Raw genomic sequence first — 20,936 nt, 5'->3', positions numbered from 1 at the left:
TCCCCACTGAGCAGGAGCCCGATGCAGAACTCAGTCCCAGGACCATGGGATCATGACCTGAGCCGAAGGCGGATGCTAACTGAGCCACGTGGACACCCCTCAATATTTATTGAGTGAATGACTGAGTTACAAAATGATGAGGGACTGGAGTTCTATGCAGGCCCTACGTTCCCTGTGGGGTCTCCTTTCCTCTGCACCACGCTGTCATCCACACCGTTAGTTAGCATTAACTCATAGAGGAACTTGGACCTCTCCCTTGATCTCACTCAACCTGTTTGCTCATTTGTGAAATGGGAACTCCTTGCTGACCCACTCCAAAGGTTGCTGGAGATGCAAGGAGCCAGTAGGTGGAAAAGCCCAGAGCTCAGCAACAGTCAGAATTGAATGAGTCTGGCCTTGCTCTGCTTTCCCACCAAGTCCTTCCCAGCACATGATCCTGTTCAATCTAGCCTAGCAATTGGAAGGTCTTATTTTGTAGCTCCGTGCAGAAAATTTACACAAGGCCATGACCTTCGCTGTGAGAAAGCCCAAGCTATAAAAGGCCAGACTTGGCTCCCTGCTCTGTGGTTAAATATTGATAACAGCAGGAAATAGAGGCCTAGGGTGGGCAAACTACATACCCCCCCTGGAACAACGGAACTACCAGACCGAGGGTCCTCCCCAGCCCATTCCCTGGACTGGCAAGAGAGTCTAGATATGTTTTCTTTACTCAAGGCCGACATATAAGAAGGAAAGCTTGGAGCTCCTGGTTCTTTTGGATCAGGAAAAAAGGAAAGCTTGGAGCTCCTGGTTCTTTCAGATCCTGAAAGTCAGGTGGAACCAGTTTACCATCCGGGGCCACTCATTCAAGAGGTCATTCACCCTGCAGTGACGGAGGAGGTTCCAGGTGTGGGCGTGTGCTAAGGGCAGAGCTCCCAGATGGGCCCCGCTGTCACAGGCTCTGTAGCACTGCCCCGCAGGGGACAGCTGTGTGGGGTGCTCAAGTGCAGAGACCACCTGGTGCTCCTGTGAGAGAAGGACCTAGAAACTAGTGCTGCTCCCAACAGCAGATCAAGGTGGGACCCAGAAGCGGGATCCAGGGTGAGTGTCTTCCACCTCCCATGGGGGACGGGTGGCTCAGGGTCTTTGGCAGGAATGACAGTCCAGTGGCAGATGGTTAAGCCCCGCTGTAAAATGCAGGAATCTCCCAGAGGGGCCTAAGGAGACATGACAACTAAATGCAATGTGATATCCTGGATGGGACCCTGGAATAGGAAAAGGACATGAATAGAAAAACGAAAGCCAAATAAATCATGAAGTTTGGTTAATAATTTTTTTAAAGCAGGTATATTAATACGATGGTCACTCTAGAAGGAACCTGGATAAGTGCTCTGAAGGAAATGTGTCCTCTGTTCCTGTGGCATCTAACACAACCAGGGGGGCTGACTCTCAGTTCGAGACTTGGATTTGCGTTGTCAATTTGATTTTTTGTTTTTTGGTATATATTTATTATAACAACATTATACAATTTAAAACAATTAAACAATTTTTTTTTACCACCAATAAACAAGGATTTATTTGGAAATTTCCAAAACTACCAGAAGTGGCACTTGCCAAAATCCCTGGGGTCCACCCTCCTACCAAGCTCCAAAGGGCAACGATGGTCTTCCCCACCTCCCCCCTCATGTCCCCCTGCTCTCCACCAAGCATGCACACCCATACCTCAGGCCATGCCAGAGAACTGGAGTCCCCTCCCAGCAGGCTCCAGCACCCCGGGCTCAAGAGCTGGGGAGGCAGCCCTCTGGCATCCAAGGAGATGATGGCAGCCAGAGCCACTCTGCATAGATTGAGGAAGGAAATGTGGAAGGAGGCACCAAACAAGGCTCCCTGAAAACCCCAACTTACCCCTGTACCAGAGAAGTGGCTCCCACATAGAAAAACCTCCTTCCCACATGGTGCAAATCCCCAGAGGAAAGGAAAAACCAGTAGCAAGGCTGGGCTGGTAGGCATGGCAAAGAAGTTCGGTTGAAAAAGGCTAAGAAGAGCGTGAGCTGTGCTCCTCTTTCTCACCCAGCGCCCCAGAGCCAGCTCTGACACTGGCCCTAAGGGGTTCTATAAACAGGCGAAGCCAGAGGGCCTGGGTCTGAAATGTCTCCGTGACAATGTCACAGACAATGTCAGCCTCCGGGGGACCTACTTGGGCCTGCCTGCCTACAGGGAGTAGGGGAGGCATCTCTCGTGAGCCCATTTAAAGCCAAAGTAGAAAGTAAGTATAAAGCTTTGGGGACCAAACAGCAAGGAATCCTATCACTGCATTTATGAAACTATAGCTGGGGAGCAGAGAGTGACCGGAGACACCCCGCACCCCACTCTTAGCCTATGTGTCTGTGGCCCCGCATTCCACTGCGGACATCAGCCCACGCATATTTGTACACTTCTCTGATTAGTGCCAAGTCCACTCTGTCCTGTTGACTGTAGCTTTACAGGAAGTTTGAAGTTGGGTAACATCTGTCCTAAGACTCTGATCTTCTCCTTCAATATTCTGTTGGCTATTCTAGGTCCTTTGCCCCTCCATATAAACTTTAGACTCAGTTTGTCCATATTCATAGCATGACTTGGTGCAATTTTTGGTTGGTCTTGCATTGGATCTATGGATCAAGCTGGGAAGGATCGACATCTTATCAGTTCCATTAATTAAATGTCCAACATTGGAACTGTTATCTCAAAAGGTAAATACAGTATATACAGCCATCAAAAAAATACATGCAAATGCATCAAATATATATTTAAAATATACCTACATTAAAATGTAATTACATGTATGGTTTCCAAGAAGGTAGTGTATACTCATAACAAATGTGTACAACACAGAAATGTTCCAAGCAAATGCCCCACGTGTCTAGGCTCCATCCTACTTCCCCAGAGGGAGTCAGTGTTGAGTACCTTGACCTTCACACTCTTCTCTCTGTGGATCTGGGGGGTCTGCATATGTGACAGGAGCCTACGGCCAATGTTACTAATTAATCCAGACACTCCTGCATCTGAGGCTGGACAGAAAAATCACAACCCTTCGTAGCAAGTGCTCTGGACAGACCGTTGGAGCAGGAATAGCAAATCACAGAGAACATCAGCCATTCCCGTAACTTTGTCCTTCCGTCATTCGACGTGTTCAGTAAGTCGTGAGTAGGTGCTATGCATCCAAGTCCCAGAAGATCTAAAAAAGATCCTCCTTTCTCCCCGACCTTCCATCTGTATCTTGACACACAAATGATCACCCACATACAAAAACTTAGCTCCGTGTTATATTTGTGTCAAAATATTTTCCCTCAAAGTCTAAAGGTGCTTCTTCAGTTTTCTGAGAGCATTGAGATTTGGACAAACCTCTGCTGTCAATCCTTCTATCCGTACTTTGCTTTTCTGTTTGGCTGTTTGCCGTCCAGCTGTTTGGGGATGTTCCTGGCTGAGCACCCAGGGGCTATGGCAGAAGGCCGTGTCAGAGTGGGGCACTTGAGGTGGTCCCGGGGACCCTCCTGTTCTCTCTTTGCATTTGTCCTTGTTATCAGTGCCATGACGTTTTCATGATTGGGTTCAAAACCCTTCTCCGGTTTTGTTTCTTTAATTACTCTTACTTCCATTCCTGCTCCTTTTTTCCTCTTCCCCCAGAGATAACTATCCCACATGTGTGTAATGCGTATCTTTTTTTCTAATGTTTTTGTAAAATACGTATTATTTTGTGTGCATATTTTGAATTTTCCTAAATGGCATGGCATGCGCCTTTATGATCTTTGGGGATAATTTCTTTGGGATATTTATGTGTGTGTATACACACACACACACACACACACTCAGGAGCTGAACTGCGGTGTTGTGGAGTGCGTATACTTACTTTGGCTGATTTGCTCTCGAGACGGCTGCCTGTCTACACCCCTCTGTTAGTGCCTGAGCCCCAGAGCCCCACCAACAGGCAGCATAATTTACCTTCCAAACCAAGTCCATCTAATAGATTTTATTTTTCTTTTAATTTTCATTCTTCTGATTAGCCAAGAGGTTAATCATTTCTTCATATGCTTACTAGGCTTTTGGGTTTCCTATTTTGTAAATTGCCTGTTTACATCCTTTACCTTTTATTAGGATTCCTGTCTTTTTCTTGTTAATTTGCAAGAATTCTTTGTATACTCTAGATATCAGTCTTTTCTTGATTTTGAGCATTATAAGTATCTTTTTTTTTTAAAGATTTTATTTATTTGACAGAGAGAGAGACAGATGCGAGAGAGGGAACACAAGCAGGGGGAGTGGGAGAGGAAGAAGCAGGCTCACAGCGGAGGAGCCTGATGTGGGGCTCGATCCCACAACGCCAGGATCATGCCCTGAGCCGAAGGCAGACGCCCAACCGCTGTGCCACCCAGGCGCCCCGAGCATTATAAGTATCTTATCCCAACTGGACATGTGCTTGTTACTTTATTGATAGTATTCTTCGTTGAGCAGATAATCTTATTTTCCCTATTATTTCCTTTTTTGTTCTTCAGAGGACCCAGTGATTTGCCGAGACAAATTAACCACAGGCAGAGCCAGATGAGGGGCCAGCTCCTTGACTCTTAGCCCAAGGTGCCCTCCCCATGGCCTGCTGTCCTCAAGCCCTCAAGCCAGGAGCCCAGAGCAGCTGGGAGAATCCGCTGCCGCGGCCTGGCCCTGCCCGGGCACAGACCTGCACTGTGTCTTACAGTAGCCTCGTGAGCCTACTGAGCCCTTGAAATGTGGCTAGTCAGAACTGAGATATGCAATATGTGTAAAACTTGCACCCAGTTTCAGAAACTAGGTACGAAAAAGGGAAAATACCTCAACCATTTTTATACTGACTACATTGAAATGAGAATATTTGGGGTATGTTGGATTAGAGGAACTATGTGGCCAAAGTGAATTGTACCTCTTTCTTTTCATTTGAATGTGGATAGTGGAAATTTCTAGGTTAAGTAGTAATACGACAGGCAGTACAAGAACAGGTCAAGCTTCGTGGCTGTTTGGGGACTGACTGAGGTTTGGTCAACAGCGCTACACCTGTTTGCTTTGTGGGAATGGGAACAGGCTCAAATTAAGGGCTTTACCCAGCGAGCATGAGTTCAGGCTCTTGCGTGGCGCACAGCTCTCTGCATCTTCCCTAGTCTCAGCTCTGGGTCACAGGTATGCCTGCGTCCGGGAGAGAGACTGATGGGCCCCGTCCCGGTGGGGACACAGGGGCCCATGACTGACTACAATATGAAAATCAATGGCGAGAGGTGGGATAATTCGCTAAGGAACCTGGGTGACAGAGTGCGTCAGGCTGCAGAAGCTGGATGGGGATGCTGGGCAAGCAAAAAAACAGAAAATGTCCCCTGCAAGGGTCCCCGAGCCCATCAGTGACTCAATCCTCACTCCCAGGTCAACACCCTTCTCCACACGTAATGAGTCCTACTGAAGACGTGAGTGACTTACTTCTACGATATCTCTCCAGACTCCACCAGCCCCGAGTTCCAGCCGTCTTGGTCCAGTAACTGTGCCACAGGAGCACTGGGGCAGTAAGGGAGGTCAAACTGGGATGGGATATCCAGTCGCACTCTGTTTTCTTTCCAGGGGTCTTCAGGTCTTTGCTCAAGGCTGGAACCTACGAGACCAGGAGGGCAGCTGGGGAGCCAAGAGATCTAAGGATTTCATTGTCAGAAACGGATCCCACCCAGGAGCAGGGGGCATGGACCACAGTGAGGGGGTCATCCCAGCCCCAGCCGGTACCACGGCGCCTCAGGAACTGCTGGAAGAAGTGCTTTGGTTTTTTCGGGTAGAAGATGGTAAGGGGTGGAGAATTGGGGGTGGGTGGGGGGGGGGAATCTGGCTGAAACCCCCTGACACAGTTGCCTCGGCCAGTGCAGGCTGCACCTTTCCCCCCCAAGGTGGGGACTGAGACTGAGGGGTCTTAATTCCCAGGGGAGTCTGGCTTAACCGCACCCTCCTCTTCTTGGGGTGTGGTCATTCATTTTCTCATTTATCAGCTCATTCACAAATATTTCTGAAGTCCCTCCCGTGCACCAGGCACTGTCCTCGGCACTGGGGTTACAGTAGTGAAGGCAGCACAGAAGTCTGCCCTCCATGGAGCACACATTCTGATGAGAGAGAAAATAAACAAGACACACGGCTAAAATGCATGGCATGTGAGTGATGAGCAAGGCAGAGAAAAATCAAGCCCAGAAAGGGAGCAGAAGAGTAGGTACCATGGTTGAGGAAGGCCTTATCGCGAAGAAGCTGACTTTTGAATAAGGGCTTGCAGGAGACAAGAGGACGAGCCCCACAGGTTACGTGGGGGAAGAGCTTTCCTGGTGGGGGGACAGCAAATGCAGTGGCCCTGGAGCTGGATCCTGCCTCATTTTGGTTTGGTGTGGACACATCTCACTATCCAAATTCAGATTAGCCACTTTACATATCCTCTGGGCAGTTTTTTGAACACAGTTTCGCGGCCACCCCTTCCTTCTCCCCCGTCATTAGCTTAGGGCTTCTGCAGGGCAGAAATTGTCCCTCCCTCTCCCGCTCCCCCACACTGGAGGCCCCGCAGGGCAGGGCTCATCTTCATTAGTCTCCACAACACCTGGCCCACAGCAGGGGATGACTGATGCCATGAGCTGAGTCTGAGCCCAAGCCCCAGCTGTCGGTGGGCCTGAGGGGCACCCAGCCTCTCCCTCAAGGCTCTGTTCCATGTGTCCTTCCCCAGCATCTCCTTGGAATTATTCCATCTTTGCCCTGGTGGGCGTGGTGGGTGTGATAAGCTTCGTCCTTCTGGGAAGGAGCATCCAGGCAAACAGGTGAGGAGCTGGTCTGGGGGTGGTCTCTGCGAGGTGGGGGGACCTGCCCTCCCAAGGGAAATCCAGGGAGCCGTCATCTAGGGGTCTTGGCTAGCCACCCTTTGGGACAGCAAAATGCAGCCTTATAGAATTTACAGTCTGGTGGGGAGATAAGTGTAGTTCAGAGTGACAGATGCTCAGTGGGGGACATACAGAGCGTGTGGGAACACAGTGGTGGGATCTGGGGACTTCAAGGCAAAAAGAGAGAGGGAGAGTGGACCGGGGAAGCCTTCAGACTGAGGGATAGCAGGCACCAAGCTGGAGGAGGGGCGGCCCATATGGCTGTGGGGTGGGGGTGGAGAGAGGACAAGAGGAGGGAAGGACCCAGAATGTATGGGTCCTAGGTGGCATCCCAAGGAATTCAGGTTCTAGACCATGGGCATTGGGGAGCCAGAGAATGGCTTTGCACAGGGACATGAAACGTCTGTTTTAGCAAGGTTAGTCTGGATGTAGGATATAAAAGGAACCAAAGGAGTGTAGCTTTTAAAAAGGTGACCTTGCCTTTCTTACCCTGTCAGGAAGCATCGCCCTCAGCAAGGTCAACTCAGGGACAAAGTGGCTGTCCATGGGAGCAGCAGACACTGAGCTGCTCCCCCTCTGGCCCGAGCAGATTCTCTGGGCATTCAGCCGTTACCACAGCTGGGTCCCTCCACTATGGCCAGGACGCCTAGGGGTATCTTGAGTACCATCACCTTTGGAGGGAGGACACTTGGGGGAGTTACTGAAAGAAAGGCTGGGTCTTGAACACCAGGTTAAGGACATGGGCAGTGGGGAGCCACTAAAGGTGCTTGAGCTGAGAAGTGATGTGTGCACCGGGGCTTTTAGAAACATGACTGGTGTGTGCGCGCTGGCTTGGAAAAGCAAGCACCTAGAAGCAGGAAGATGAGTTAGGAACTTCCTGAAGTAGTTTGTCTAGGGATGAGGCGGATGAGGGTGGGGATGGGGTAACACGGAACTACACTAAGTAGGTTGACAGCCCTGGGATAGAGGAAATGTGGGTTGGTGAAAAGAACGTGGAACCCAGAGTCAGGAGACTTAAATGCATGTCCAAGGTATGTGTACCTTTGACCTTTTTGAACCCCATTCCACCTGTAAGGGGAGCAGGGGGCGATAATAGTTGAGCTCATGGTGGCAAAGAGGATTTGGTGAGATGATGCACGGGCGAGAATAAGCCATTTCTCTGCCAAAAGAACACCAAACTATGTTGGCTTTCTCCCCTAACAGTTCCCAGAACTAGCTACTGGATTTCCCCCTCCAACCTGCTAATCCACTTGGGAGGCCCAGTCTTGCTCCCAGCCACTCAGTACCCCAGCTCAGGGAACCCAGATTCAAGTGTTTTTCTCTCCTCCCAGAAATCAAAAGCTCCTGGGGAAAAACCAACCAGAAAAGCAAACTCCAGAAGTCCAAGACGAGGCTGAGGCTGAAACCAGAGATGACAATAACCTGAACATCCTAAGAGAGACTTTGCTCTCAGAAAAGCACAATTTAGCCCAGGTGGAAATGGAGTTAAAAGAGGGAGACGTGTCACTGGTTCTCCTTCCAGACCCACAGGAATCGGAGACCTAGCAAGAGTTCAGAGCCCTGCCCCATGTTGCCAGCAGATAAGATGAATGAACTGCAATCAAACTAATATTCTGTTATGGGGGGGAAAAACACCACTTTTTATTAAAATGCTTCTGGAAGTGGGCATTTGGAATTGCATAGTTTGTTCAAACAGCGGTGTTCCAACACAAGCAGCTTGCAGCAGGAGCCCGAAATCCATAGCCGGCCTGTGGGTCAGGAAGCCCGGCTAGGACTCCCCCTGTGGTCTTGAGGAGTTCATAGCCTCCCTCTGGCCTCAACTTCTCCATCCACAGAATGGGGTCGAAGGCCAGGTGAGAGCTGTTGCTCTTAATCCAAGGTCCTGGAATTGCCAAGAGCAGGATTCTGGGCTCAGAATCCTCTTTGCATCCCTTCCTCCTAGCACAGCCCTCTCCTTTACCTGCTTATCTGCTGAGGGTCCATGAGAGATTTGCTTTGGGCCAGGGCCCCGAGGTAAACAGAGTTAGAAAACTATGGACTCCTCGTGCTAACAGTGGGATCCCGAGACAGTGTCCTGATCCTGTGTCTGAGCCACAGTGTTGTTGTATCAGCTGTGGTGATGACCTCAAATAACTTCTGCAAAAAAAATTGCTTTATGAACTCCAAATGCCTTAGCTTCTATCTTTCAAAAGTGGGCTTTGAACACTCAGACCCACTGTCGAAGGTACTGGGTCCTGCTAGACCAGACTACAGATGGTCTACTGTGTTTCTACCTATGAGCCTGGGGCAGGCTAACAGCACCCACTGGATGTCTGATACCCCCAGTTATAGGCTCCTGGGAGTCCTGGGTGCTGGTCACTAGAGAGAATGACTTTGTTCTACAGCTCTGATCATTAAACTTCAGGAGGCGGTCCTGAGGGTCTGTGGAGAGAGTCCTGAATTTAAGATGGGAAAATAAGGGGGCCCTGTCTCCTGGGGGGACAAACACTGGAGGCTCGCTACCCTGGCCGACCCAGAGTCCCCAGTCCTCACTGAAAGGCAAAGTACTGGAAATAGCCCTTCCTGGAAATTTTGGTTCTCACAGCCTGTCCCATAGGATTATTTAAACTAGATTTTACTTGGATAAACTGTGGGGTTTGTTGCCTGGGGCTTCTGTGAAGTCAAAGGACAACCGGAGGGCCAGGCAAGCCCCGCCCTCCACCAAACCTGTAGTCGCTCTGCCCTTCCTGTCCACCAGGTGGTGCTAGGACCTCAGGGCTGCTCCTCCTGTAGCCTGTTCTCAGGCCTACACCTACCGGGCAGGGCTTCCTGGAGCTGGACCATCCAGAGCTGTCCACTAGGGGCCACAGCCAGACCGGCTGTAGCTGCAGTTGGAAGGGGTGATGGCACCACGATGGACACTGCAATTTCCTTCCACTTCAGGCTGACCCCAGGTCTCTGGGTTGTCTCAGTGGCTACTACCCTTCAGGGTCAGGAAATGCAGTGGTTACCAGAGAAACCAAGGCCGGGAGTGAGGAAGAGCAGCATTCCTGCCTGTCCCTCCCGCTCACACCGTGAACTGGATGTCAGGGACATTACTTGGTGCTGGAAGAGGGGTCAGCTGTCTGCCAGAGCGCAAGGGCTATTGTTTTGTCAGAGGGAAAGGCGGTGGTGAGAAGCCAGCCCCTGTCCTGCAGCCCCGGGCAGCTGCTGAGTCTGGGATCCTTAGGGGGCCCTCAGAAGATCTTGAAGCCCTTCAACAGGGTCAGGGTGGGTGCCTTGCGCTTGCTCTGGGCCCGGGATGACTTCACAGTGACCAGCTTGGCCTGGGCCACGGCAGGCATCTCCTTCAGACTGACGGTGGGAAGTGTGTTGAAGGTACAGCTGGCCAGCCCATGCCGGGCGGTGAGCGGAGCCTGGTGAGGCAGGGCCCTCTCCTCGGAGATGAAGAGGGGCCGGGGCAGGGAAGTCTTCTCCAGCTCCCGCCGGGCCTCCCGCACCGCCTCGTGGAAGACATGCTGCACGTGCTCAAAGTCCAGGCAGGCCGAGACCTCGAAAAACAGGCACCCGAACTTCCCCGCCAAGGCTGCGCCCTCTGCCTTGGTGACCTGCCTGGTGGGGAAGCAGGGCGAGGCAGGGTCAGGAGTGCGCGTCCAAGTCAGGCAGGCCTGCGTCTACACTCGTCTCCCCACTCACGGGCTTGGTGACCTGCAGTCATCTCATGAGTACAATGGGATAATGACATCTGCCTCTCAGGGTTGTTAAAGGATTCAGAAAGGCCATTTGTATCGTGTGTCTAGTTTAGTACCTGGCACAGAGTCAGTGCTCTACAAATGGTGGCTGATGTCACCAAAGCCAGAATTCAGGAACAAAGAGTGGGCACGGGAGAAGCTCACTGGCTAGACCCTGCTTGTGGCCGGAAGATGGTCGTTCCCAGCCCTGCCTCCCTTTAGGCCAGCATGGGTCCTTGGTCAGGAAATGGGCCACCCTCAGCCCCGGCCTGTGGGATCAGCTCCAGAGAAAGGCAGTGGTCTGGACGGAAGGGTGTGAGACCACAGAGAAGGGGAGGGCGAGGTGCCTCAAGATGTCTGTGGCTGGCAGAGTTCTCAGGGCTCATGCGGAGTGTTGCCTGCTCTTCTAGGGGAGGGGCAGGGAGAGCAAGGGGGACATTTCAAGGGAAGGAGGGAGAGAAGGGGAGAGGGAACAACACCTATTGTCAGCTTCATCCTATACCCTCTATCCTGACAGGATGGAATATTTAACTGGGGAGGTCCTAGAAGCTTCTGGCCTGAAAGCCATGGGAATCAAGGTGAGAGGAAAAAGACTGGCTCTTGGGTCGGTCAGACGTCCAGAAGGAAGGGGTGGGAGTACCTGAGGTCTTGAGGCCAAGGTTCCATGGGCTGAATCTTTGTGACCACCCTGCACTGCTGATTGCCCCACCCGCCATTCCTGCGCCATTCCTGCAGACAGCGGCATAGCCCGTGAGACCAGTGGGTATTGGTGGGAAGAGATTTCTGAGCCAAGGTTAATTTGGCAAGAGCAGGGGGGCTGAGAGTGGGCTAGCTTCCCTGTGAGGAGTATCAGGCAGAGAGTGACCAGGACAAAAAGGGCCAGGGGCAGAGCATCTGGACTCCCTACCCAGGGCTGGTGTCCTGTCTGTAAGCTCACTGCTTCCTGACTAACCCCTTTTGAAGGAATACTGGATATTATTTACCTTTACGACGAGCTTGAGTCTAAACAGTTCTCATTGTGGGAGCCTGAATCATGAATTTGCAGAAACTAGCACCCCATGCATGCATACATGTGTGTGAATGGGAGACACGGGCACGTCACATGATCCTCTCTTGTTCTGTCGCAGCCTGGTGACAATTTTATCAGTGGTTTGGTAACCACTGCTCTAACCCATGATTTACCATGTAGCTGCAAGTCAATCATGAGACACACCAACGCTCAGCTAGGAGACCGACTGCGCATCAAATCCTAACCCATCACCAGACTGGATCAAAGAGGGAAATGGGGGCAGACTGTCACGACTTTCCTTAGGGAACGAAGTTGCTCCGCTGAGCCCCATAATCTTTGTTTTTGCTCCCCACCCATTTTTAGACAATCCCTTTGGCAAAGACTGGGATCAAAACAGTGGTCCAGCTTTTCCCCTCATACTGAAGATAGATTTAGCACAATCCCATTCGTCTTCGGACCCCTCTTTCACGCATCGTGGGCTCTATGATTCCTCAAAAACCACCTTTCAGTTTTAAGATGACACGACTTCCTTCATTCCCTGAGATGGAATTTGTCTTGGTCTGAGGGCTCGATGGCCTCTGAAGGCTCCTACAGTGGCCCCTCTTCATGAGACTGCACGTTCCTTTCCCACTGCCCATCTGAGTTCTACACCGAAGGTCCTCTCCTGGATTATCCCAGTCAATGGGCCTCGGGTGTCTGGGGGAGCAGGAGTGACTGGACATGAACAGGGAGGGGCATATGGAAAATGGGTAGAAGGCGCCAGACTTCGAAGGTGGACAGGCTACACAGGACAAATGTCAGTGTTGGAGAAGGGCAGTGGGATTACCCATCAAGAGGAAGCGTCATGCTTTCAGGGGCCACGCAAGCAACTCAAATGTACAGAGAGACTGGAGGAAAGCCATGGGGAGTGGTAAGGCCTGTGGTCAGCTGGAGAGGGCATGCCCCTCCTCAAAGCATTCCAATTCCCAGTCTCTTAAAACACGGTGCTCGCCAAGCAAAATGCTGCCGTGTTTGCTGGTAATCTGCCCTCTGGCCCAGCCTGTGACCTCTGATTCAAGTCCAGCCCATTCTAAGAGAAGCTGCCTTCAGCACAGCCATGGTGGGAATGAGCATGGGGCTGCTTGGGTGAGGCGAGAGCTGGCTGGACCAGAGCAGACGCCTGACTCAAGGAGCCTATTAATCACAGCCTTTCTTCTCAGAACTAGAATTGGGCACAGAATAATAACCAGCCAGCTATGGGGAGTGAGGCTGGAAGGTCACATATATAGACAGGCAAGAGAGGGTGAGGCCGAGAGAGACCCAAAGCCCCATGAGGACGGAAGGAGTGGCTTTTCTTCTGACTTTGAGGGTCCAATCCCTGTGTGGGCCAGAAGCTCTTCCCTTGCTGCCCTGGCCTGTCTGCAAGGCCATGCACACTGTACCCTTTAACCTAAATTTGCAGGGATTACTCTCCTTAGCAGCCCAATCATCCCTGATAGTAACACGCAGACTTTCCAAATGGGGACAGTGAGCTCCGGAGCGGAGGACACACCGTCCGTGCTCACCTGTACTGGGCCATGTCCAGCTTGTTGCCCAGCAGCAGGGCAGGGGAGCTGCGCTGTGTCTCCTTGGCGTGCAAAGCCAGCAGCTCCAGGTAGCTGCTGCTGTCCTCGAAACTCTGGCGGCTATCCATGCTGTACACCACCAGGAAGGCATGGGCCCAGTTCAGGTAGCGCTCACAGTTCCTGGGGGTGTCCTGGGGCGAAGGAGGGAAGCCTCGCTGGGTTTGGTAAAGGCCTTCACCCGAACCGCTCCATCCCACCTCCCCACTCCCTGGGTCTTTGTATATTGTTCATCAGCACAGCCTTTTGCAAAGGGGCGCCTGAGTGTGGATTTGGCTTGGTGTGAAAGGAGGCATTGTCTCAGGAGCCTGACTCCCACCACCCAGCCAGAGGCCTGGAGACCTTGGCCTCTGGGGCACAGCGCCAAGACTCTGGCATGGCTGCTACAGAGACCTGGCTGTCCCTGGGCACTGCGGGTTTGGGGTCAGGTTGATGGTGCCCCTGGGCTTCTGAGAATAACTGACATCCCATCCTGGCAGGGGGTGATGAGAACATAGGGGGGATGTGCGTACTGAGGGGACCCGGGCCAAGGGGGGCCTCTGCATAAACGTGTGTGCGTGAGCATTGAGTCCCAGAGCACAGGATCTCAGAGCTGACGCCAGCAACCATCACGTCTCCCCAGGCTCTGTCCCGTCCCTTCTCACTTGGCAAATGAAAAGATTCAGGAGAGGTGTCTCATTCAGGGTCACATAGCAAACTAGGGCTTAAAAAGTTTACAAATTCCCATCTGTCTCCATTCTGGGAGCACAACTTCTCAGGAGTCTGCACTGACCCTCAGCTCTCCATGGGTAATGGGGAAAATGTTACCGGGTCTGCAGTATCCATGACCCTCAGGTGGACAGGCTGGTGGTCCACTGTCTCCTCGGAGCTGTAGGTGTCCTCTGCAACAGACGGTCAGCCAGGTCAGAGGCAGGCCAGGCCACTCAGTGGCAGACTGGGTCTGAGTCCCAGCCTCCCTGTGCTAGACCCTGGGGATCTATTCTGGGCTGGCTGAGTTGGGACAAGCTGGAAAGGCCTTGACTCTCACCCAAATGAGGGACGCAGACAGAACTCCCACCCAGGAGATGCTGCTCTGTCAGGGCTCAGAGCAGAAGAGGTCAGTCATAGAACACGCCACGGGGGATGGGACTGTGTTCTGGGTCCGCCCACCACGCCTACAGGATGGAGAGTGTGGCCCACAGGCTTGGTTAGCAGCAGAGGCCTCTGGAGTTGCACTGCCAGCCCATCCTTCCCAAACCCCAAGCTTCCCCGCCTCTGCCCTCTGACCATAGTACCCAGCCCGCAGGAAGCCCCCAGTGGGAGAAGGGACGGGGAAAGAAAAGTGCACAATACATGGTGGGGTGTGTGTGTGTGTGTCCCCATTCAGAAGTCCCTAAGAAGGTTTACAAATGATCCTTATTAAAATAATAGCAGAGGGGGGCGCCTGGGTGGCACAGCGGTTAAGCGTCTGCCTTCGGCTCAGGGCGTGATCCCGGCGTTATGGGATCGAGCCTCACATCAGGCTCCTCCACTATGAGCCTGCTTCTTCCTCTCCCACTCCCCCTGCTTGTGTTCCCTCTCTCTCTGGCCATCTCTATCTCTGTCAAATAAATAAATAAAATCTTTAAAAAAAAATAATAGCAGAGGACTCCAGCGTAGTTGAATATTTTAGGTTGGACATGTGGAATCACACCCAACTTCAGCTACCTTTTAGCTATGTGTCTTGGCCAAGTCATTGTAGTTCTTTGAGGATCTGTTTCCCCATTTTACAAAGAGGGTAACGTGGGGCCCCTGGATGGCTCAGTCAGTTGAGCATCTGACTCTTGATTTCGGCTCAGGTCTTGGGGTCCTGGGATCGAGCCCCACTTCAGGCTCCATGCTCAGCATGGAGTCTGCTTGTCCCTCTCCCTCTGCTCCTTCCTCCTGCTCTCTCTCTTTCAATTAAATAAAATCTTTTTTAAAAAAGCAAAATGGGGATAACATGATAACACTGGCTAAAAGTTTTCCAGATTTTACTCTGTGCCAGGCGCTGTGCTAAATGCTTGTCTCCACACCCTCACCGGGCTGTGTGAGGACTGGATGGGTCCCTAGGCACGGGGCCCGGCCCACCATAAATGCCTGGTAAAGGACAGTGGGGATTGTGGTGCTCTGAAGTCACAGGGCAGGTTCACATTCCTAGGTGATTTTTTTTTTTCTTTTGAAATAATTTTAGACTCGTGTGGAAATTGCAAAATAGTACAGAGAGTTCCTGTGTGCCTTTCCCTCTGCTCCCCACAAAGTTAACATCTTACATAACCATTATACAGTGATCAAAAGCAAGAAATTGACATTGGTACCATACTATAAACTAAACTACTGACCTTATTTGGATTTCATGAGTTTTTACTTTTTTGTTGTTGTTGTTCTCATGACCTCAAACCTGAGAAAACGCGAGTTGGCCAGGCATGCAAAGAGGACCTCATCATTCTCCCTAACTCCAACCTCCCCCTATGCCACTGGCCCATGTGTGTGAGTGCAGTTGGCCGTCACCTTTCCCTGGGTGCCCCCGTGCCCCAAGTGACCCCAAAGAAGACCTCTCTGGGCAGAACTGGGGCCCTCTCTGCCTTCTTCCACCCCCCACCCCAACCCTGGCTGAGTTCACAACCACTTGTCTCTGAGAGCCCCTGGCAGTCAAGCCAGGCCTGGACACACGCCAGGTCCACTAGCAGCCAGCAAGAATCACAGACAGCTCCCATCCCCAGCCTGTTTGGGGACTTGGATAAATAGCTGCTCTTATTCAAAGACCAAAAAAAAAAAAAAAAAAAAACACTAATGGAAAATATGCCCTAAACGTTTAACTATATTTGGTGTAAGAAGAGCTGCCCCTGGATGCCTACATCTTGTTCAGATTTTTCTTTATTTTCCTGCCAAAGTTGTCTGATGCACCCCCTTTAGTTGCTCCACCCCCCACCCCCAAACAGGCACTATGTCTTTCCCAGTCCAAGGAAAAATATTAGCCCAACGTTGGTCTCCTGGGGTTCCTCACAGCAAACAGACTTTCAAGGTTACTGTTAGCTCCACTGTAGAGACATGAAGCCTAGAGGAGGAGGGAACTTGCCTGCTGCCACACAGCACCCCATCAGTGGAAGGAATTTGAACGTGGGTCTTCTAGGCTGGACTGCCTCCCCATGGGGACCCCCTCACCGTCTGCTCAGGGGACCAGCTGATCCTGGAGCTCTATCTGGACAGAGCACAGGAGAAGAGCAGAAGCTCTGGTCCAGATGTGGCACATGCGCTGGGGAAGCCTCGGAGAGCATCTTATCCTGCTTCTTCCTCCTTGGCAAGCAAGGCGACCAGAGGTGGGGGGTCCTTTCCCAAGTTACAGTAACGTCCTGTCTTCTCATCACCAAGTCCTGCTCTCCAGGGCATTCTGGGGTCCTTAACCACATGGGTTTCAAAACTGCTACTTCTTTTTTTTTTTTTTTTAATTTTATTTTATTATATTGTGTTAATCACCATACAGTACATCCCCAGATTCCGATGTAAAGTTTGATGCTTCATTAGTTGCGTATTCAAAACTGCTACTTCTAAATAATATTGAGGACTTCCATGCCGAGACAAGATACTTTTCCCAAACTATTTTCCCCTGATTTATGCAATAATAAGCTTTTTAAAGGTACTAAAGGCACTCTGGTCAGTGTGTGTGTAGGATGGTGCCTCAGAAATGGCGCCCATATCCTTGCTGGAGCAGGATGAGGGCAAGAGAGGTGAGAAGCTGGGCAAGCCAGGCAAGGTGCCCCCAGCTCCTCTGTGACAAGATGCATTCCTGGGGACCCCTGCCCCTTCCTGGAGTGCTCAGCGCAGGCATAGCCTTTCCATAGGCACTGATTTTCTCAGCTCCTACCAGCTCTCCCAGCCACAGCCCTTACTGAGACAGGGAAATGGAGGCTCAGAGAGCCCAGTGCCACACAGACCTCTAATTCCAGGCCCTCTAGGGCATAAGGCTGCCCTTATGGGAAAGCACTGGAGTGGTACCCATCTTCCTTTGTACCTGAGGTTCTCCAAAGGCAAATCACTGAGCCCTCTCTGCCTCAATTTCTTTACCCATAAAATGGGGATAATAGTTGAAACTCTTCTTTAAAGGCTAATCCTAAAACTAAAATTCAACCTCATTTTTAAGAGCATCTATGTTGTGCCTAGTACCGCACTCCATCCTGGAAATGGGAATGAATAACACAGGTCTCCATGCTCAAGCAACTCATTCTGGGTTCAAAGAAGACCTTTGAGAAGGAGCTGTTTTACATGTCCTGGTGGCTAACTCTCCCCTTGGATGCTCAGAACTTTCTCCACAGAAAGAAAGGCTCTGGTCCAGAGTCCCCACTGTTGCTGTGGCCAGCCATGGGATGGAATATTCAAACGGTGGGGCAGAACTCCCAAGGAGTGGCACTGGCCTCCCAGAACGCTGAAGGAGAGCATCTGGTTATCTCTCCAGCTGACGGGCTCTCAGGCCAGGGTGACTGACCTTTGTGGAGCTGCTGCCTACCCCCCACCCCCTGGACAGTGTGACCACGAATTCCACTAACAGGTCAGAACTCCAAGATTACTCAATCAGGAAGCCCAAACCACCACTGTACTAGGCTCTTCTGGTGGGACCCTGCAAGAAGGGTAGGGATTGTGGGTAGGGAGGAAGACACTTGCAGGCAGGCTGCCAGAGAAAATATAGGATGACCAATTAAATCTGAATTTCAGAGAAACAGCTAGCATTTTTTAGTATAAGTATTCCCTACCTGAGCTAGGCAGAATCTGTCTTTTGAGGAGCCATCCTTGGAAATCTCCATTTTCCCCTTCCCAGACACCGCTGCTTATGCCTTTCCTTCCCACCTGCTCCCTGTCTTCAATTCCCCCACTCTATCTAATTTCTTGTTCTGGCCTCTCTCAATGCCTCCCCTGGCCAGGACACAATTACACCCTGTGTCCCACTCTCATGCTAATCAAATGGGCTCCCCTCAGACCTGCTGAGTGACCCTAGCCCGGAAGCCTCAGCAACTTGGGCCTAATTCTTCCTCTGTAGCACCAAGGAGTTGGGTCAGAGTACAGGTGGCCAAACCAAGTTCTGAGAAACAAACTCCTTAGGGGCTGTCAGTGAGTCAGCTGCCCTGTACTCTTGCCTTAACCAGGGAACACCCTCTGATTTCTCTGTTTGACATCCTGCGGTTCTATTTAAGATCACCTGGGAAGAAGGGCTTCTGCTACTTAGGGAAAAAATTCTAGAAACCAATAGACTAAATAGCCCTGAGATCCCTTTCTGCTCCGACACTTCAATGTTCCAGCCGGAACTGAGGGCACCAGTGGGCTCAGGGGCTCTTTCCTCCTGGTAGCACAGTGCATCCCATCAGAGGCCTGCTGCAGGCAATGCTGTACTGTGGAGTTTCCAGTCTGTGCCCCGTAGCCCTGCGTTTCCTGGGAAGGCCCTCAGGGGTCCCACAAATGCTTTATTTAATTCTTACGAATGGGAAAAACAATCCAAGACTGCAACCCCCATTTTCAAAAGGCTAAGTGTATCCAGACACACTATTTTTCTCAGGAACAGTTTACAATAAACAAATGTTATAAATGTAAACTTTAAGGAAAGAGGAAGGAGGGGTGCCTGGGTGGCTCAGTTGGCTGGGCCTCTGACTCTTGATTTTGGCTCAGGTCATAATCTCGGGGTCCTGGGATTGAGCCCCAAATCAGGCTCTGTGCTCAATGGGGAGTTCGTTTCTCCCTCTGCCTATCCCCCTGCTTGTTCGTTCTTTCTCTAATAAATAAAATCTTAAAAAAAGAAAAAAGAGGAAGGAAAAATGAACATGCACTGAGAGTCTACTGTGGATTCGACACTAGGATAAATCTTTTACGTGTTCTTTAATCCTCCCAGTAATTTTCTGAGATAGGTATCTTTATGTCCATTTTACAGATGAAGAAACAGAAGCTCAGAGAGATTAGGTGATTGCTTCAAGGTTGCACAGCCAGGAAGTGGCAGAGCTAGGATTGATTCAAACTTAGCTCTGATAACAGAGCATCATTTCTTCCAATATACTATGATATGGCTAAAAAAGAAGACACGTTTTCTTCTGTGGTTCAAAAATGGGTCAGAAGCCAGTACCACTAGAGCATTTCTGAAATGTTTTGTTCAGCTTTTCTGGAAAAGTACATTGAGTGACCATTTTGAAGAATAACACTCAACGGTTGTAGACGTTCTGCTACATTTGATTTTTTTTAAGTCTCACCATATCTCATATTTTAGGGTGAATCAGCCTCTCTCGGTTCTCTTAATTAAGCCACTCCCCAAGTTGTCTGGGGTGGGCTGTGGAAGGATATCTTTTTGGCACTTAAACCATTTTGTCCCAGGGGCTGAGTCACCCTGATGGCTCCTTCCCTCTGCCCTCAGATGATGGATCCTGGTCAGGTCTGGGCCCACCACAGTGCAGGAGTGTGTGTTGTGGGGGATCCAAGTGGGACGCAGTAGGAGGAATGGGGAGGAGCAGTTTCTTACCCAAGTTGGGGTCATATTCGCTGATAAACCTCCTGGTCAGAAACTTCACGGTCAGAGCTGCAGGAAGCAGAAAGAAGTTGGCTCAGTCTTCCCCTCCCATGCCTGGCTGCTGGCCCCTGGAGGTTGCCCCTCTCGTTTTAGGGAGGCCTTATCTAGCCTCTGTGACTCCTGGCTGACACTCAGCTCAGCTCTCTGGGGGAATGAGTCTGGGAGCTGAGGACTTGGTTTGAGAAGCTCAGCAGAAACCAGAAATATGAGGAACCATGCCCCTCCAGTTGCATCCTGGCATTTTTTTTTTTAATGGCAAAAAAAGCCATGAGAGGCAAGCCTAAGGGGTGTTTATAAAGACTCAAACTGGGGGTACCTGGGTGGCTCAGTCAGTTAAGCGTCTGCCTTCGGCTCAGATCTGAGTCTCGGGGTCCTGGGATGGAGCCTTGTGTCAGGCACAGCAGGGAGTCTGCTTCTCCCTCTCCCTCTGCTCCTCCCCTGCTCATGCTCTATCTCATTCTCTCTCAAATAAATAAAATCTTAAAAAAAAAAAAAAGAAAGAAAACTTAAACTGAGGGGTCCAGGACCCACACTACCTTAGGATCAGCCTGCTGAAACTCAAACTGAAGGGAGATATCCCCCACCCTGGTCAAGTCGTGCAAATTCTGAAATGTGGGGCATCTATTCCGGTTTTGGCTATGAGCCAAAGGGTAAGAGCCGAGTTGATCAGTCTGGGATCCCCAGGAGTATGAACATTCACGTCCCAAGGAAACACCCTCCAGTCCTTCGTCCCCTATGTCGCAAGTCTTGGCCCTGTCTTGGGCCTCATGGGTGTCCCGAAAAATATAAACCTAAAATGAAGTTCTCCCCAGGTGGAATTCATTAATAGGACTCTGATTTTGTTGAGATTTTAGCCACATAAAGCCCAGGGCCAGCCAACTATTATGCTGGACTCTTAAAAAGTAATGTGATATTTTAAAGAAAATCCTTAAAATTCTTTCCCAGGATTCCTAACAGTGTCATTTTGCAAACTAATACCCAGGGAATACATACTTAAAAATTTAAATTCCTTCATTCATGTAGTCACTGGCTAAACTGTACCAATGACAGAGCTACAGACACAATTTGATTTTCAAAGGGAAGAAAGAAGGCGAATCTTTTCTGTAGGAAAACATGATTCAGAGTCCCCTCTCTGAGTCAGGGGGCTGGTTTCAGAAGTGGAGAGTAGGATCGCAGCGAGTCTCAAAGAATACTGGGGGGGGGGGGGGGGCGGGA

General features: G+C 50.8%; 2 protein-coding genes across 2 annotated transcripts in view; one reads left to right on the top strand and one right to left on the bottom strand.

Annotated features, from left to right (window-relative positions):
- Positions 1–942: 942 nt before the first annotated feature.
- On the top strand, positions 943–8,489 carry SLC51B (solute carrier family 51 subunit beta). Its single transcript, XM_002914248.4, has 4 exons — positions 943–1,080; positions 5,587–5,798; positions 6,713–6,803; positions 8,195–8,489. Exons 2-4 carry the CDS (start codon positions 5,702–5,704, stop codon positions 8,406–8,408), a joined length of 402 nt encoding a protein of 133 aa, XP_002914294.1. The 5' UTR covers positions 943–1,080; positions 5,587–5,701; the 3' UTR covers positions 8,409–8,489.
- Positions 8,490–9,995: 1,506 nt separating this feature from the next.
- RASL12 (RAS like family 12) overlaps positions 9,996–20,936 on the bottom strand; it is a 12,388-nt gene continuing 1,447 nt past the window's right edge. Inside the window, exons 2-5 of the mRNA XM_002914249.4 lie at positions 19,674–19,730; positions 13,991–14,064; positions 13,127–13,317; positions 9,996–10,454 (exon numbers count right to left, since the gene is read on the bottom strand). Coding sequence (XP_002914295.2) covers positions 10,079–10,454; positions 13,127–13,317; positions 13,991–14,064; positions 19,674–19,730 — 698 coding nt within the window. The 3' untranslated portion in view covers positions 9,996–10,078. The remainder of the gene's footprint in view (positions 10,455–13,126; positions 13,318–13,990; positions 14,065–19,673; positions 19,731–20,936) is intronic.

This window comes from Ailuropoda melanoleuca, chromosome 5 (assembly GCF_002007445.2).
Source record: "Ailuropoda melanoleuca isolate Jingjing chromosome 5, ASM200744v2, whole genome shotgun sequence".
Taxonomy (NCBI): Eukaryota; Metazoa; Chordata; class Mammalia; order Carnivora; family Ursidae; genus Ailuropoda; species Ailuropoda melanoleuca.
The sequence above is the reverse complement of the archived record's forward strand: the minus strand, read 5'-3'. Positions and strand labels throughout refer to the sequence as shown.